The sequence below is a fragment of the Symphodus melops genome, assembly GCF_947650265.1.
Source record: "Symphodus melops genome assembly, chromosome: 21".
NCBI classification, from domain to species: domain Eukaryota; kingdom Metazoa; phylum Chordata; class Actinopteri; order Labriformes; family Labridae; genus Symphodus; species Symphodus melops.
In genome coordinates, this window is record NC_136711.1 from 12,694,044 (window position 1) to 12,711,656 (window position 17,613).

The 17,613-nt window shown below is 41.8% G+C and overlaps 2 protein-coding genes across 3 annotated transcripts in view; both read left to right on the top strand.

Annotated features, from left to right (window-relative positions):
• LOC306817216 (supervillin-like) overlaps positions 1–16,727 on the top strand; it is a 262,812-nt gene extending 246,085 nt beyond the window's left edge. For both annotated transcript variants that reach the window (XM_079333916.1, XM_079333917.1), the window contains 23 exons: positions 574–1,118; positions 2,099–2,231; positions 6,534–6,681; positions 7,475–7,558; positions 7,744–7,830; positions 8,027–8,210; positions 8,315–8,487; positions 9,405–9,566; positions 9,693–9,829; positions 9,943–10,090; positions 10,205–10,350; positions 10,602–10,777; positions 11,000–11,135; positions 11,324–11,624; positions 11,776–11,930; positions 12,381–12,483; positions 12,577–12,784; positions 12,874–13,007; positions 13,088–13,243; positions 13,475–13,618; positions 14,136–14,248; positions 14,645–14,800; positions 14,972–16,727. In XM_079333916.1, the coding sequence (XP_079190042.1) occupies positions 574–1,118; positions 2,099–2,231; positions 6,534–6,681; positions 7,475–7,558; positions 7,744–7,830; positions 8,027–8,210; positions 8,315–8,487; positions 9,405–9,566; positions 9,693–9,829; positions 9,943–10,090; positions 10,205–10,350; positions 10,602–10,777; positions 11,000–11,135; positions 11,324–11,624; positions 11,776–11,930; positions 12,381–12,483; positions 12,577–12,784; positions 12,874–13,007; positions 13,088–13,243; positions 13,475–13,618; positions 14,136–14,248; positions 14,645–14,800; positions 14,972–15,058 (3,816 nt within the window). In that variant the 3' untranslated portion in view covers positions 15,059–16,727. The remainder of the gene's footprint in view (positions 1–573; positions 1,119–2,098; positions 2,232–6,533; positions 6,682–7,474; positions 7,559–7,743; positions 7,831–8,026; positions 8,211–8,314; positions 8,488–9,404; positions 9,567–9,692; positions 9,830–9,942; positions 10,091–10,204; positions 10,351–10,601; positions 10,778–10,999; positions 11,136–11,323; positions 11,625–11,775; positions 11,931–12,380; positions 12,484–12,576; positions 12,785–12,873; positions 13,008–13,087; positions 13,244–13,474; positions 13,619–14,135; positions 14,249–14,644; positions 14,801–14,971) is intronic.
• A 680-nt stretch (positions 16,728–17,407) lies between these two features.
• LOC306817222 (uncharacterized protein) overlaps positions 17,408–17,613 on the top strand; it is a 48,554-nt gene continuing 48,348 nt past the window's right edge. The window contains exon 1 of the mRNA XM_079333928.1: positions 17,408–17,505. The gene's annotated coding sequence lies outside the window, so the exon portion shown is untranslated. The remainder of the gene's footprint in view (positions 17,506–17,613) is intronic.

Here is a 17,613-nt window from a genome sequence, read left to right on the forward strand (position 1 = left end):
GCTAGTTACCGGTTTGTTTGCTGAAGTGCAATTTACTGGAGTTACTCTTTATAAGCTTGAAAGCATTCTCAAAAGTGTTACTGTTTCAGTTTTTGGGGATGGTAAAAAAAAATTACATTACTAGATTGGAGTGCAACCTTTTTTTCAATTTAGACATGTTATTGAGTGTGTCAGAAAAACAAACAAATAAATACCTCACACATTTATTGGCACCTTGAAACAATCCGTTTTTCATTTGACCCCTTCCTCTGTTCTCTTCAGTGTGACTTCTTGCTGCCCATAGTCTGCTTTTTGTGTTTTGTTCTCTCCCTTGAAGCCACAGGCTTTACCCAAAGTGTCTTCATAACAGCCATCGGTCAGAAAAGGCTGAAACAGTAGGAGCTGAAACAGGAGCGAGATATTTATATTCATTTAGTGTTATAAAGTCTGTGTACTATTCAGAGAGAAATAAGCTGTGGCTTTATTCTGTTTATGTGGAGAAAAAGCGTGAAAATGTTGGTTTGGTCTTTTCCAGGATTTATAAATATTATGTCTTGTAGTTTTAAAAAAAAACATTTGTTTTCTCCCTCTCAGCTCCAGCCTCCGTCCCTCAGCAGGAACCGAGATTCCTCCCCTCCTTCCTCTTCTCCCTGCCAGCCAACTTCCCTGCAGCGCCAAGACTCTGGGCCTCGAGGCATCAGGGGAATACTAAAGAAAAGCCGCTCCACCAGCTTGGAGTCAGACCACAGTGAGGGCTCGACGCCTGAGTGCACGCTGCCGGCCCGCCAGAGCAGCGTGACCCTCAGCCACCCGGAGAGTGGAGAGGAGGAGGAGGAGGAGGAGGAAGAGGAGGAGGAGGAAGAGGAGGAGGAGGAGATGGAGGAGGAGATAGGGGAAGAGGTGGATGGGGAGAGTGACAGAGAGGATGAGTCATTCACTGAGGATATGACAGATGGAGGAAGCTTTAGCATCCACTCACAGCAGAGGGAGGGGAGTGGCAGCAGCAGCGGGGGGAGCTTTGAGGAGATGAGGAGTCCCTCGCCTGATGAGAGCCTGGAGCAAAGGTCCTCGGTGTCAGAGGATGTGGAGGAGCTGGAGAGCAGTTTGGATGGAAGCACAGGCTCCTCTATCAAACAGAGGTCATTAAATGTACACAAACAGAGCACACAGCATGATAGAGGCATTATATTACATAGATATACATATGTTAGTCAATAAAAGCTAGGGAAATAAAACTAGATAAGATCATAGTCATTTTTCTTTACAAGTTTGTCTCTCAAATATTGTTGCAGTAGGGAGCCATCTGAGAGCAGTCAATAAGCACTTTCCAGTCACAAAAAGCTTTGAACCACAATGCATGACGTTACCATAGTTACCATTGATTGTAAACGACTTTTTACAATGCATTGTGGGATACACTAATTTGAATATATAGGGCATGACAATGCATACAGTCTTCTGACACCACTTCAAAATGAAATATTCACTATGTAATGTGTTGAGTTCGTGTGGGATTATGGACACAGCCATCATCTGTCTTTTTCCCTTTAAGGTCCAAAATAAATCCTTTTAAAACTTTTTTTTTTTTTTTGGACAGAATTTTCACAAATTAGCTTAGATAGCTGATAGCTAGCTTGAGCTTCATCGAGCGGCATCCAAACGGTGTGAAAATATCGCTGTTATACCTCCATCCAAAAGTGAAGATCCACACATTCTGATTGAAGAAGAATTCCTTGGTTTAATAAAATAACTGTTGGTTTTTGCAAATGCTAACATCAAGAGAATGAAGTAATTAGGATTAATTGTGGAGCCCTAGTTCTTACATGTTTTTGCTATCAGCCACTGACCAACTATTTAACCAAAATGAAAAGTGTTAAGTCAGTTGATAGAACAGCCTGTGTACACACTACAGTCCTTGTTGCACTGGTCACAGGTTTAACTCCTGTCCTTGAAGTTAATTGGTGCACACTCTCTCTTCCCACAGCTCCTATCCCTCTATAGCTGTCCTTTATCCAAATAAGGGCAGCAGCCCATAGAATAATCTTTAAACAATGTTATTTAAGTAAGACAGTGCATGCTGCCTTAAAAATCAATCTAACGTTGAGTTTTGTCTTTTCAGACTGGCAGAGTTCAATACTGAAGGTGAGAAGACGGACAGAGGGAAGAAACTCAAACCATCCGATATGATCCAAACATCTCTGGCTGATCGCTTTGGTCAGCTCCAAGATTCTGAAAATGCCTGGAAGAAAAAGGTACGTTGTGATTCTTTGTCTTGAACCCAACTCCTCTCTCTGTGTAAATTCGGTAGTTGTGTCTGAAATACAGATCAAGACTCCCTGAAAACAAAAGCAAGTTTCCTTGGGATTGTTTTTGGAGCTAACCCTGCCATATGCTGAGCCTTCCCCTCAGCTTTGTGTTTTTCAGGGAGAGAACAATTTGGCTGTGGACACAGTTTCTTCCGCTGCTGATTCAGCTTTTCTTTTTTTTCTTTTTTTTGCTGTTGCTGCCAAGAGGGTGTGAGTTTAGTGTTAGGGCTTTGGTGGGGCCGCAGCAGATTTTGGAGTGGCGATACTGTATGTAGAGATCTAGAGCTTAAATAGCATCCAACAGAAAAAAAGAGGGTCAAGCCCATTCCTCTTGTAAAAATAAAACACTCCTCTGACCAAACACCTGCAAACCTCACAAGCTAATGCCCAATTTCTTTGTTGACTATTTGCACTCCTCTCTTTTACAAGTAAAAGAAAAAGAATCTTGACTGTGTGTAGACTTTACTGCCTCACAAATGTAAATAACCATGCCTAGGTCATACAGTTGACACAGGTCAGCCTTTAAAACACACAAGATAACTGACATATTTGGAAGTGCATGCAGGTTTCAACATGCTTTCCTCCTTAGCAAACAAGACCACCCGCGCTTAACTTTTAAGTGGAAAAAACATCCCCACACTTTGTTATAACCATTGCATAGAGTCCAAGGAAGAAATAGTGCAACAGCAATGGAAAACCCTGCACTGATAACCCCAAAACAGCAGTGATGTTATTTTCAGTCATGCAGATCATCTTAAGGCTTTATGACTGTTCAGATCAATGATCCTCTTTGGGCTGCGATTACATCCAACAATGACCTAACATTTAAGAAAATCCACTCTTAGTCTTGAGAAGAAAAAAAAAAAAAAGAAGAAGAAGAATTTAGAACTAAGTACAGGCAGCCAAAAATGTGATCAAATCCCTGGCTGACCAAAAAAGAAAACTGCAGTCATTTTTACATTTCATGTGGCCTTCCTGCATTACGATAGATCAACAGTAAGTCCATAAAAGTTTAGTGTAATTCCTGATGTGGCACAAAAACTTCATTCTCAACACTCGCACGCATGAGAGGGAGCCAAACGGTTGTCCAACATGTCTGCGGATTTCTTCCTCCTAATTCTATCTGCGGTTACTGCCTGTGAATTTGTCTGGAACCTACTGTGCACTGTGGCTTCTCCTTAAGGAAAATAACTCGCATGACAGAAAATACATGGTTTGGCTAAATCATTGGCATTAATGCTATTAGTAATGGTGCATTTACTTGCATGATGGAACTGCTTCTCTCTTGAGGAAAAGGATGCTGGTTTCGCGTTCTAGGCATGCAGCTTTCAGTTCACATGCGCTGCCAAGCCAGAGCAGATGTCGTGGCTCTTTGGTTGATATAGAGTTGACCAGGGGAATGTAACATGCATGCTACACACCAGGCTCACCTTCAACCAGCTCCAGATGTTTCCTGTTAAACCTGCAGAGCTGCTCTTGTGCACCCCAGTCGTGTTGTAAAGTGAGGCATTGCTGGAGAATTAATTAAAAATCAGTTATGACAGCAGTTTGAACAACAGATTTTCAACTATGCTTGCCAAGAAGACATTAAAAGAATATTGTGGAAACTACAATTTGCTTTAAAATCCCTCAGGATTTACTTAATGTCTAGGTTTTGTTTTCCAGTGATGACTCATTGAAAACTGGTCAGATCCAGTCCATTTAAAGACAAAGATCAGTTGGAAACATTTTCCCTAGGACATGTATCACATAATCAACTAAAGATGAGTTTGTTATCCCTCATCTTTTGGGATTGTTCTCCTTAAGTAGACAATTTAAAACGCAGCCATTCTTAACAAAAACTTTCCCACCAGTGCAGTGAGTAATTCCCCCTGCTGTTTGCTTTTGGTTTCTTCTCTTTCACCCTTCACATGCCTCTTTGTATACAGTCTGTCTCCCTTTCCCTCCCTCTCCCGTCCTCTCAAACCTTGTCCATGCTAAATCCTGCGCTCTCCAGCTGTTGAGGGTTGAAGTTACCCTGCTTCTCCTTTTCTCCTCTCTACTCATTTTCTTACTTCCCTTTCCCTTTTCTTTTCTTCCCATTATTGTTCCTTCTTTTTCCTCTATTTTCCAGCTTCCTCTATCTTCACCTGAAGACTCTAACCCTTTCTTTGACACCTGCCTGTCAACCTTTCCCCGCCCCTTCAGGTGAGTGTGTGGCCATAGGTGCCTCTTTGCATGGACTTTGTGAATTATATTTTTTTCCCCCTTTATTTTTCGACCTGTATTCTGGACAACTTTACACACTCAACGCTGTTAAATCAGTGCTGTCAACACCCTGCCTGTTGCTACATGGATATGGTTTCCCGGCCCCCTCAGTCGGTCGATATCTGTGTCAGTGGATTTGGCCAAAGTACTAAAAACGCCGTACAGTAAGGCAGGGCTGAGAAAAATGGTTTCCTGTGGGGGTTTTCGGCCCTGGCCCTTTCCTTCCCTCCCATCTCTCTCTGGGGTCCTGTCAGGCCGAGGTATTTCCCCTCACTGATCCACTCCAGAGATTGGCCGCGAGCTGGAGGGACTGTGTGAGATGACAGGTATTGTTTGTGTAGAGAAGCCTGAAGCTTCAGTTTTGTTTACAGATACAAGAAACAGCATTTTCTCCGATAATATGGGGCGTTTCTCTAATTCCTGTATAAAATAGTTGATTTCACTAAAAACTCCTAAATTGTTGATTTAAAAACTCACTTCTACTCATGTTGGCCTCAAACATTGCCTAAAACAGCTCCATATGTCAGCACATTTCTCTTATCCTCTCGTGTAATACAATCAGCACTTTGAAGTTTAACTCGAATGTGATGGCTCTGTATGTTGCCATGATTGATTGAATGTATCCATTTGAACTTTTCTCCCATTTCTCTCTTCTCGCTTCATGTGAAACACTGGAGTGTGGAGAAAACGCTTTAGTAAGTGAAAGATGAAGCAGAGAGGGGGGGGGGGGGGCTTGTCTCTGTGTTTGTGAGCGCAGGATTCTCAGAAGGAATGTTTTCACTATATGACTCGTGTGTTCAAAGTAAATATGGCACTTTTAATAAGGATCACATACATGTAGGAATTTTCATGCATTTACAGCTTTGTTTACAATTCTGCTTCATTTTTGTTGTATGACAGATATATTTCTGGCTGGTTCTTTTCTACTGTATCACAAATTGTTGGTTCGGCAGGATGGAGAGTTTTGCACTGTGACAGTTTTAACAGTCTTTTGAACTGCTGTTAACTTCCTAAGGTTGCACTCACACTAGGCAACGGTCTCCTGTACTGTCGGAGGTGATACTTTGAATTACATTGAGACTGTCAGCCGATCATTTTCATCCACAAAAAAGATTCTTCTGTGTCCTTAATAAGCTCAAAATATTTGTTTCGGCTCATCTTCCTTTTTCTGTCTCACACACACACACACACACACACACACACACACACACACACTACACTGTTGTTGCTTAAATACAAATTCATAAAGGGTCGGCTCACTTAAGAATATATTTTAAACATGCAAGCTCCAACCTTAGAGAATGTGGGGTATTCTTTTGTTCTGCTTTTGTTCTGTGTCTTTTCTGTCACAGTGGTAAGTTAGGTCTGCTTTTAAGACTCTGATACCTGGAAAGGAAGTCAGTGAATTGCTCATTATTTACTGAGAAATAAGGCGAGGCAGCCTGTAAAAATCCTGGCAGGGCCATAAAATGCTTCAAATATTTAGAGGTGGAGTATCATTAATTGCTGTAACAGCTCCTGGGGTCCAGGGTGAACAAGAGGGCCTGTAAATCTCAGCTAATTCATTTTTTTTAATGGTCGAGTTTCAGGTGCAAAAAAGGCAGCAGGAGTGAATCGTATCAAGAAAGTTCGACTGAAGAGTGGCTGATGGATGGCTTTGTGGTATAAAAGCGGGGATTTGGTGTTCTGTTTTCAGGCCTCACATTCTTTATTTCCTTTTTTTGTTGTGAAAATAAAGTTTGGATCACACAAACTTCAGGCAGAAATTGTGTAAAGTAGAAGTCCCGCTTCTCCAGAAATAATCTGAAGTAACAGGAGCCTTTATTCTTTCAGCCCTTTTATACCGTACACAACCTTTTTTGCTCTCTTGTAGCTCCTTCACTGCATCCTCACTACTGTCGTTTCCTGCCTTGAAATAATTGGACAGTGAAGCGTTTGACCCACATTCGAGACCCACAAACGAGTCTTGAAGCTTCATCTTAAATGAAATTGTTCCTCCAGAAATCCAACGTAAACCTGGAGCCGAAGATGTCCCTGGCAGATAGGATGAAGATCCTGAAAGACAAGGAGGAGCAGTGGAAGAACAAAGGCAAAGGAGCAGCCAACGACTCCACCCAATTCACTGTGGCCGGACGCATGGCCAAGAGAGGTAAAGACACTGAACAGAAGATGGGCAGCTTATTGTTCTTCTGTCACACGCAGAGTAAATCTGAAACACCTTTAATGCTACTGGATGAGTTTTGCTTTTCCTAACCTGGTCAAGTTTACCTTTTATTTCACATTAGTATCTTTATTTTACAGACAAGAAGTCCTTTCAAAAGACCTACAATAATTGCAGAATTTATGATAGCACATTAGCAGTTTCTGCGCCACACAGCTGATCTTTAGGGTTCCATCCATCACCCACACTGCTTTTTCCCGTTAAGAGTTGCCTGTCACTCCCAGTGCTGACAGACAACCAGCCACACTGAATTTCAATCCTACGGGCAATCTTAGAGTCACCAACTAACCTAACGAGCAGGACTGTGGGAGGAAGCAGAGAGATTCCATGCATGCAAGGGGAGGACATGCAAACTCTCTCCAACAGGGACTCGAACCAGGAACCTTCTCGCTGTGAGGCAACTGCTCCAACCCCTGTGAAGATGCAACCTACACATTCTTGTCTTAGGAGCTGCAAGGATTAGTTAGTAGATCGATGAGTTAATAAGAAGAACATTAAACAGCAACACGTTCAGTGTATCATCTACCAAAAGGCCTTCTTAGGACTCCTTTTCCTTTCGCAGAAGATTTTCAGCCAAAAAAAAAAGCTTTGGGGAAAAAACCCAAAAACATTTCATATTCTGAAAAATGTTTTATTAGCACGACTTTCTGAGACTGTTAGTCATAGTGCCAATCAAAAGAACTTTTACTTTGTAACCCTAACTTTCCCTGTTTTTCACCAGGTCTTGTGTCAGACACGGGAAAAGAAGAGTCTCCTCTCATCGCTCTGAAAAAATGTAATGCCACACCCGTAAAGCCACATGAAGGTAAAAGACTTTCTCCTTTGACTTTTTGTCAGTTTGCAAGTAAAAGGCCAAATGACTTTAACAATTAAATGGAGTAATCTATTGACAGAGCAGGTTTCTATTGAGTAGATAGTACTGACTCTTGAACTGAACTCTTGTGGTGACATGTCAACTAAATTAGACCTCCGTTTGTTTTTGCTGCACAGAAATCTCCACTAGAAGTGATGTGAAGGTAGAAGGAGATAAAAGGCTTGACAAGCTCGAGTCTTTCCTCGACAAGCTCCATAGTAAAGGTAAAATCTGCTTTTTTTTTTTTATTTTTTTTTTACATATTTAAATGTAATCTTAATGTCTCTTTGACTTCCACTGAGCTACATACTTCCAAATCAAATCATCTACCCCAATCAATGTCTCTGTCCCAGACAGCAAGAAAAACATTTTTTGGCAACACTTCCTGATCCCTTTGTTCTGTCCTTGTGGTTGTGCCAGGTGTGAGCCAAAGCAAGTCATCCACCATCGAGGTGACGGCACAGACTGAGAAAGAAGTGATGACGCTTGATGATGAGGAGACGTTCGGCAACTTCTACAAATCTGTCTCCCCCTCGACGCTCCAGGACTCTAGTATGGTTCTGACAGAGGAGGACTTAAGCCAGATCCAGGCTAACACACCAAAGTTAGTCTGAGAGTGACATGTTTTGCTGTTATTGAAGAACTTTTTTTTTTTTTTTGCCATCTTCAAACTGAGAATGACCAGTGTTTGTGCACATTTGTCTTCAGGCTGGACTCAGCCGTGGCAGAACACAAGCGAGCAGTTCGACCAGCTAGAAGGAATCAGGGCTCCAGGAACCCGCTGCGAGCTCTGGCTGCCCGCAAAGACATCCGGAAAGTCTACACGGAGCAGAGGCTGAATGTCGCAACAGTGGAGACTAAGAGGATCCAAGTGGAGAGGAGTAAGACTTCTGAAACGTACTTATTGTCAAGCTGTGGTGCTCAACGTAGCCTAGCTTAGCCCATCACGTCATCCTGCTGCTCTTCTGTCACAGTGAAACCATTCATCAACCACATTTAGCCCCAAAGATGCACACAATATGTCAACTCCAGGGCAGCCAGGAGATATGTAGATAAGATATCCCAGGGCTGACACTTCCTGTTGTATGCACTTTTACACTGTTTACAATTTTACTTGCGACTTAACGAACAAAAGTCTCGTCTGTATTAACATGAAGGAAACAGATAATAGATCTTTACAAAGAGATAAATTCATCAGATGATGAAAGAGGGGCACTTTTCCTGAATATAATCAAAGAAAGAAAAAAAAAAAAAAAGACATCACACTTCACTCCTTTCATCTTCAGTAAACTGACTTCAACTGAAGTCTTGGGAACCTTTTATCATGCTGAAGGCCAGTTAATTGAAGCAAGTCTGCTGCAGTGTATTTCCTATATTTGATTCTCCATACGTGCTCGTCACAGACCACAATTACCATGTCAAAGTGACACAAGAGGAAGTGATTATTACAGCTACACACAGGCTGTCAACCAAATCAACACATCAAAAAAGAAGCTTGAAAAGATGTATTGTTTCTTAAGGTTTTACCATCTGATTGTGCTAATAATGAGAGCCAAGCATAATAAACAACTGTTTACAAATTACTTTACATAAAAACAAAAACATCAGCATTTTAGAGAGGAGCAGAGGAAGACGGATGGACATAATTGAGGAACTAAAAATAAAACTGAGGGGGAGGTGGGTCGACGTCACATCACGGGTAGAATCAGGGAAAAAGAAGAGATAAATGAGAGCTAAAGACCTGGAGTGTGTGTTTTGCTGTGTCCATGTTTAACCGTCTCTGTCCTTTCCTTCAAAGTGGCAAAACATTCCAGATCAAACCTGGCTGACGTGGCTCTGGCTGGTCTGGCCAGCAAGGAGAACTTCAGAAAAGTCAACCTGCGCAACGTCAAATCCACGGATGTTGTGACCAATAACAGTACACTGCCTTTCAACAAGCTCATGCTCATTCGCATTAAAGGTCAGAGAGTCAACTGAAAGGACTAAATGTTTGTTTGTTTAATACATCTGTACAATAGAATTTTTTTTTCTTGGTTAGCCATGTTTGGCTGTTAAAAACTCTAAATTGTTTGAATATGTCTTGCAGGTCGGCGGCATGTTCAAGTGCGTCTGATGGAGCCCACAGCGCACTCCCTGAACAGTGGCGACTGCTTCCTTCTCATAACGCCAAAACACTGCTTTATGTGGAGTGGAGAGTTTGCCAACGTCATTGAGAAAGCAAAGGTAGTGAAGGAAACTACAGATGGTTTTAAAATCAAGTTTAAAACCAGTTTGGGAATTTTAAGCGAGGTGTTGATGCTGCATTTTAACCTGTAACATGTGTTACGTTTGGCCAGGCGTCAGAGATGGCAGCGTTTGTTCAGGCAAAGAGGGACCTTGGGTGTAAAGCCTCGCAGGTGACGACCCTGGAGGAGGGCATCAACACCGACAGCAGATGGGCCAAAGAATTCTGGAGCCTTCTCGGAGGAAAAACCAAATACAGAGGTTCATACACCAACTAAAAGTCTACCTACATACACCATCATCATCATCTGCTTTCAATACCTCTCTGGTTACCTTTAAAAATCATAACAAGCAGGATATGTGTGTGTGTGACAGGGGCTGGTGAGCCAGAGGAGGACGAGCTGTATGAAAGCGGAGTGTGTGACTCTAACGGGGTGTACAGACTCCAGGGAGATAAGCTGGTGCCTCATGAGGACGCCTGGGCCTCCATCCCCAGTGTCTCCTTGCTCAACTCTAAAGAGGTAACACGGCTGCACACCAGAGTAATGACCTCATGTTTCTGGAAAGGCTTTGACAAGTGTGGAAAAACACATTCGATCCACTTTGCACCAGGCAAAGAAAGTCTGGGAACAGCACAGAAAGTCCTAAAAAAAAAAAAGAATTGTTTCAAACTTAGGAAAGTACTCAACCTGGAGAAGCATTTTTAGAAACCATATTTCTGTTGTTTTATGGATTGCACTTTCTCTCTTCCCTCCCTCATTCTGAACACCAGGTCCTCGTGTTTGACTTTGGCAGTGAGGTGTACGTCTGGCATGGGAAAGACGTGTCCTTGGCTGACAGAAAAGTGGCTGTTAAATTGGGCAAACAGCTCTACAGCGGCAGCTATGACTATAGCAACTGCAGAGTGAACCCTTTAAACGCCTCCTGCACGGAAAAAGATGTACCTCAGTCAGTATCTCATGTTTAATCTGCATCCTTTTTACATTTGTTTTAGGCATTTGATTCAGAATAAAATCAGTTTCACAAGGTCCAAAATGTGCTGCGAGTTTGTAATATTGGTTGGGTTGTTGCAGCCCCTAGTGGTTGTATCATGTCATTGCTGCTGCAGCCTTGTAAAAGTCTTTAAACGACTTCCTTTCTGTGTGTGTGTGTGTTTTTTGTGATTATCAGAAAGGGAGAGGGTCGTCCGAGCTGGACTCTGTTTGGTCGGCTGTCGGAGCACAACGAGACGGCCCTCTTCAGAGAGAAGTTCTTGGACTGGGCCGAGAGGAAGAAGGAGGAAGCAGCACAGCTTGAGGAAGTCAAGGTAAACGGGGCGGGGTTGAACTAAACGTGTTTGACAAAAAAAGGATACAAATATTTAAATAAAACATCGAATGTAGTAATGAAAGTTCTTTGTCTTTCCCTATATCTGTTTTTCCTTTTTAGAAATTAAGAATACAGTGTGAACTTTTGAGGAAAAAGTAAATACTTGACATATATTTTTCTTCTCAGAGCCCAGTCCACTCCACTGAGCGTACCTCCTTCGACTTGGACCTGCAGCCATGCGACGCCAAAACACTGCTGGACAACGAGCCGGAGCCAGTGAAGACACTCCTAGAGAGTGTGGACGTCCAGCGGGGCCACGGCATTGTGAGGGCAGATGACGGCAGACAGGCGGAGCTGGCGACAGTAGCAGTAGACTCCTGGCACATCAAGGAGCACGGAGAGGAGGAGCTGCCTGAGGAGAGCCTGGGACAACTGCACCAAGGAGACACCTACATCATCCGATGGAAGTACTCCATCACCACACTCGGTGAGTCCAGTGTTCGGCCCAAAGGAGGCCTGACAGCTAAATGAGTAGATTTAAATGATTTGTATCTCTATGACTTCACTTCGTTAGTAGTGTTGGTTCTCCTCAAAGCTGAAGGTCTGATATCTTCCACTGCGTTGTGTTTCTTTGTCAGTGGGGAAGCGGCAGAAACCCGGGGAGCTGAGTGCGGGGGCTCCTGGGAGAGAGAGGACGGCCTGTTTTTTCTGGCAGGGTCGTCACTCCAGCGTCAGTGAGAAAGGAACTTCTGCTCTGATGACAGTGGAGCTGGGCAGCCACAGGGGGTCGCAAGTGAGTGATCCAACGTGTAGTATGTATTTATGTGGTAACTGAATATAGACACTTAAATGTGTGTGTAGATTAACCCTTTAAAACATTTGGTGAGAAATAGATAAAGTAAAAAAAACAAAAACATTTTTGAGTGTCTTTTTAGAAAGCTGAAATAACTTTAAAAATAATGTGCAAGTCTCAGAAACAAACAATTGTACTGTGTTCAATTAACTTCTGGAGTTTTAAGACTGTTCTGGATCCATTGGGGGGGGGGTCAGTTTAATTTGCAAAATCAGAGAAAGACAGCACATTCAATGTATAATTGACAGGCTTTTTGCCTTGGTCATGAAACTTATTTGAGCATGCATCATTTGTAATAAAACCTAAAAGTAGCAAAAATATTAATGCAGATACTGGCAAATCAATTTGTATCTTTCTTTATGTATTTGTCTTTTCTCGCCTCTCGACCAGGTGTTGGTGACTGAGGGAAAAGAGCCTCCTTGCTTCCTCCAGCTCTTCCAGGGAGGTTTGGTCATTCACAAGGGCAGCAGAGAGGACAGTGCCAACAACACAGGTTAAAGAAAAAAAAAACACCATTTGGCTTTTAATATTTCATGTCACATTAACTCTCTGAATCATTCTAACCATGGTTGCTTCACCCATCCAGATGGCTGGAGGTTGTTCTGTGTCCGTGGCGAGGCAGAGGTGGAGGCCTCTCTGGTGGAGGTCGACTGCAAGCGTGCCAGTCTGCGCTCTCGTGCCAGCTTGGTGCTTCTGAACGCTCACAAGTCTCGCCTCTACCTGTGGCATGGCTGTAAAGCTCACAGCGGTGCTCGGCAGGTGGCTAAAAGAGCTGCAGACAAAGTGACCCAAAGGTGAGGCTTGGGGAAGATGTTTCAATGGCTGTACTGTTGATTTAGATATCAGGAGCAACATTTTTTTATCCTGTGCTTGGCTCTTTAAGGTGCGCCTCAGAGTTGGGTCTGAGCAGGTCAAGCAGCCTCGAAGTGGAGGAGGTGGAGGAGGGTTCTGAACCAGCAGAGTTCACGAAGGCTCTGGGTCCACTGGACAAAAAGGCCTACGACTGTATGCTGCAAGGTGTGTTCTCCAGAGAGAAACATCATCAATCTCTGCTTCTTGTAAATACACAACCTGATGTTTGTGTGTCTTGTCTCCAGATCCAGGGAAGTACAATTACACGCCCCGGCTGTTCCGGTTAAGAGCGAGCTCGGGAGTGTTCGAAGGGGAGGAGAAGCTGTATCCAGCCAGGGTGTCGGAGGGAGTCATGGCCATGCCCTTCCTGCAGGAGAACCTGTACTCAGCGCAGCAGCCAGGTACTACAAGACACCTGTGGCAATAATATTTAATAGTGCATTCAAAATATTATTATTTTTATGATGCAATCCATTAAATCGAAAAAAAACAGTGCTAACTATGTCTTAACAATTTTAAAAAGAAACTTACTGTCAATACATGAATAGAAAAAATAACTTGTGTGTTAGTCTTTCAGTGCTGCATTAAACAATAATACCTACTTGGATTATACAACTTCTGTTTGTTTCCAGCCTTGTTCTTGCTTGATAACCGTATGGAGGTGTACCTGTGGCAGGGCTGGCAGCCTGACGACACACAGTGCACCGGCTCTGCAAAGATCCGCTGGAACAATGAGAGGAAGTGCGCCATGGAGACCGTGCTGCAGTACTGCAAAGGTAAGAGGGCGACTGATTGTAGCATTGTAGCAAGACGCTTCATTGACCAACTACAGTTGTTGGAATTCTACTTCATTAAAAAGGGAAGTCACAAACAGAATTATTATAGTGAAAGTAATTTATGAAACTAAACACCTCTAAATGATCCTTTACCGACGTGGCTTTTTTTTTTTTTAAAGTCATTGACAGTTAAAAAAATGTTCACACGCCAAAACAGCAACTTTCAGTGTTCAGTGTGGGAGCTCAAAAGGCTGCAGTTCATCAAATGTCCACTAGAAGTTGGCTGCAAAAGGCTACAAATCAACATAGAAATGCCCATCTTTAACAGCATAAATAAACATCTTCACAGTCTGTTTGAAAACAGATATTTTAGTTTATGTTGCTCATTTCTAAGATGTATAAATTGTACCGGAGTGGATTATTTTTAGAACCAGCGTTTTGATTTCATGAAGTGTAAGAGTCATGCAGCACTGCTGGCTTCAAAACACTTATTTCAACCCTGTGATGTGACTTACAGAGAAGAATCCTCGGAGGCCTCCTCTGGCCTATCTGGTCCTTGCAGGTTGTGAACCTCTCACTTTCACCAACATCTTTCCATACTGGGAGAAAGACACCAGTATCCCTTCACAGGTAGGATACTGTCTGTTTTTTTTCCCCCGTTTTGAGATCTCTGTTGTAACGTTAGAGTGGAGTATGCAGCGCTCCATACTGTTCTCACCAGTAAAAATCCAAATCATCACACTCAACCAGATCTGGTCAAATACAGCTTCAGTGAGTCACTTTAATCAGAGAATTTATTTTTACCAAAAGAGTATAATAAGATTGTAAAACAACACATGAGACGTGTTAAATGAATAAAGACAGGTTATGTTAAGTTTAAATGTCTTCTATTCTTAACATATTGTGTCATATCAGCATTGTGTTGTATACATCTTGCCTGTGAGATAAATTATTTAAACTAATCAAAAAACTACAGTCTCAGAGTTTTCTGTCCGTTTACCTGCTGAAACTCTGGTGTGTGCACAGGCTGAGGTCTCCAAAAGCAAGGTGATCTTAGTGAAGGAGGCTCTGTCGAAGCTCAGTCAACAGCAGTACTCCATCGAAGAGCTGACAAGGAAACCACTGCCAGAGGGAGTGGACCCTCTACGTCTGGAGGTCTACCTGTCAGACCAGGACTTCAAGGTGGGGCTGTGTTCAAACAGACAAAGAAATTACCTCTAAAATATAAAATCCTTTATCTGAGTAGAAAAACCTACTTTTCATATATGTCTATGTAACACCTGCACATGTGTTGTACTCTGACATGTTCACTGTGCTTTCTTTTCTTTGACCTCTTACTTATTTGTGTTGTAGACGCTTCTTGAGATGAGTCGAGTTGAGTTCAACGCTCTGCCAAACTGGAAACAAAAGAATCTGAAGAAAAGTAAAGGCCTCTTTTAAACACATCTGTTTGGACACAAAGCTGCCTGTTCATGTTTGAAGCAGCTTGTCTTTGCTATGCTTATTCCATTCATGAAAAATGTCCTTATTTTTAAAGGATTAAGACAATAAAATGTACAATTGTGTTCAAATATTCATCTTTTTTTATAATCCCTTTTTTTTTATCTTACACTTTAGCCAACCATTATGTGCAATTGTTAATCTTTGAAATGGTGAGATGTTTTCTTTGTTAGGTAGACATTGTGACCCTCGTTATAAATATGTAATATACTATGAGTGAATGTGTTTTTAAGTGTACGCCAAACAGTGTCAATTTCTGGGTGGGAATGTTTTTGTATATTAAGTGTCTGTTTGAAGACTGTGGGAGTTTTTATTGTACTTTTGTTGGTATTTCCTGAAAACATATTTGGATTGGGTTATTAAGCCAAATGTTGATACAACAAAGAAGCACAATTTACAGCTCAGAAAAGTTTCCCTCTATTCTGATTGTTTGAAAGAAACGTGAGGTTTTAAAAGCTATGATTGTATTCGAGACATCTGATTTGTGTTATAGGAGAATTTTTTTTTTTAAAAAGTCTTTTTATATTTGTTTTAATAGACATGTTAAAGTCAACTCCCAAATTCCAAAGGAAATAGAAACAGAAAAAAAAAGTACTGAGAGTTTGAGTTTGGTACTGGAGACTTCCTGGTTTATATGAAAAGCTGCCTGTGCACCTGTGATTGTATCGCTATAAACAATTGGTTGTTGGGACCCAATGTGACTGTTTTGTCGTCTTATAAATGTTGTATGTGTGTAATTGTGCAACTTTAAAAGTATTAAGTACATTTGTGTGAGAGAGACAGCGAGAGAGTAACTGTGCTGTATAAAACTGAACATAGCGTTAGTTCAGGAGGGCCACAGAGTCATGCTCTGTTTTCATGTCAGTGTTTAATTGTGAACCAGGTGATCTCATCCAAACCCTCTTCATGAGGCTGATTCGCTTCTAAGTATTCTATTGGCTAATCGCACTTATGCCGCCTTATTTAAGCTACTCTAACCTGGCTTCTTATTGCTGCTCCTTCTGCAAGCTGCGTTTGCAATTCTCCGCCACTCCAGCTTCTTCGTTCATGTTATGTATAAATTAATCACTGTCATTATGTTGTCATTGATGTCTGCTCTCTTTGGGGTTTTTGCCGCATCTTTCTCTGCCTTAAGCCTTCCTTTTATGCACGGGAAGGGCAGGAATGTGTGCTGTTCAGGGCAGGGAGATGCTAAAACAGAGCCATACTGCCAATGCAAAAATATTTTACCAGTATTTTTCTTGACAAAGTGGTCCTGACTGAACTGCCTTTGTAGCTGGCATCACAAATGTAAACTTGTGACGATATATTATGTGTAATACAAACCGTTACCATGAACGCCTGTGATATCTAAATAAGAAATGTTCTGCATTATGTACACAAAAGTAACTTGTCTACAATCATGTATTCATTGTTTTCATTGTGTAAATCTTTTTGTGGTACATTAAGACGTATTAAGTGTTGTAATGTTTCCCATTATAACACACTCTTAATGTTCTGCTCCCTCGCCAGATTTTTTTCATGGCACATATCTAAGGTAAACATTGGTGGTCGGGAAATGAGATACTACTACTCAATATTCCCCTTTGAATAAAGCATTTCGAAGAAATGTTGGTTCTGATCTTCATTAAATACTGTAAGATTGGTCTTAATTTTACTCTACCAGAAAAGATATTTGGTCACAAGTTACAGTGTTACAAAGAGACTTTTTTTTTTTAGTGACACCTTCGTGGTCGTTCCTCAAAGCAGGTCAGGTGTTTAGGCTGAAAAAAAGGAAAAGCACATGTGGATCTAGTAACGATAACGAAGGCTCAATTAATCTAAGAGGTTCTTAAGGAGGCTCTGAGAGAGCCCTTTATGTGGTTAACTCTGCCAAGAATGATGATGTTTAGTTTTTCTCACTCAAAGTTACTGTGTAGCTGTATCACTAAATTTACTGTCTATGGCAGGGGTGGGCTACTCGCAGCCCCCATCAACCCTCGACAGGCCCTCAGATAAATGGGTTTTTTTTATAATTTAATTGGAAACCTGAACAAATCAGCTATTAAATCATAAAAACAGAGATATGTCCATCATCATATTTGATCACTGGTATTTTTTTAGTTAACTTGTGACTTTAGTGGATGTTGTATTCTACAATTTGGCCCCCTGGCTGTGAGAATTCAATGAATGTGTCCATTGCAGTGACCAAAGTTGCCCATGGTTCCCTGGTCTAAAACAAGCTATATCTTTCTGGCCTAGAGGGCGCTAAAGATGGTGCTAAAGTACACTTGTGATAAAAGCCTCAGAGAGATGACGAGCAATGTGTTAGCAACTATATTACGATTAACACAATGAAAAGCAACACTTCTGACTGGCTCTTTTGTTTAGTGTTTAGCTTCACACATGTAAGTCAAACTTCTTCTCTTTGAGCCTTTTTTATTTTAACAACTTGTGAAGGAAATGTTTTGAACTTTAGCAGCTAGCAAGGCTTGGGTTAGCATACTCGGGCGGGC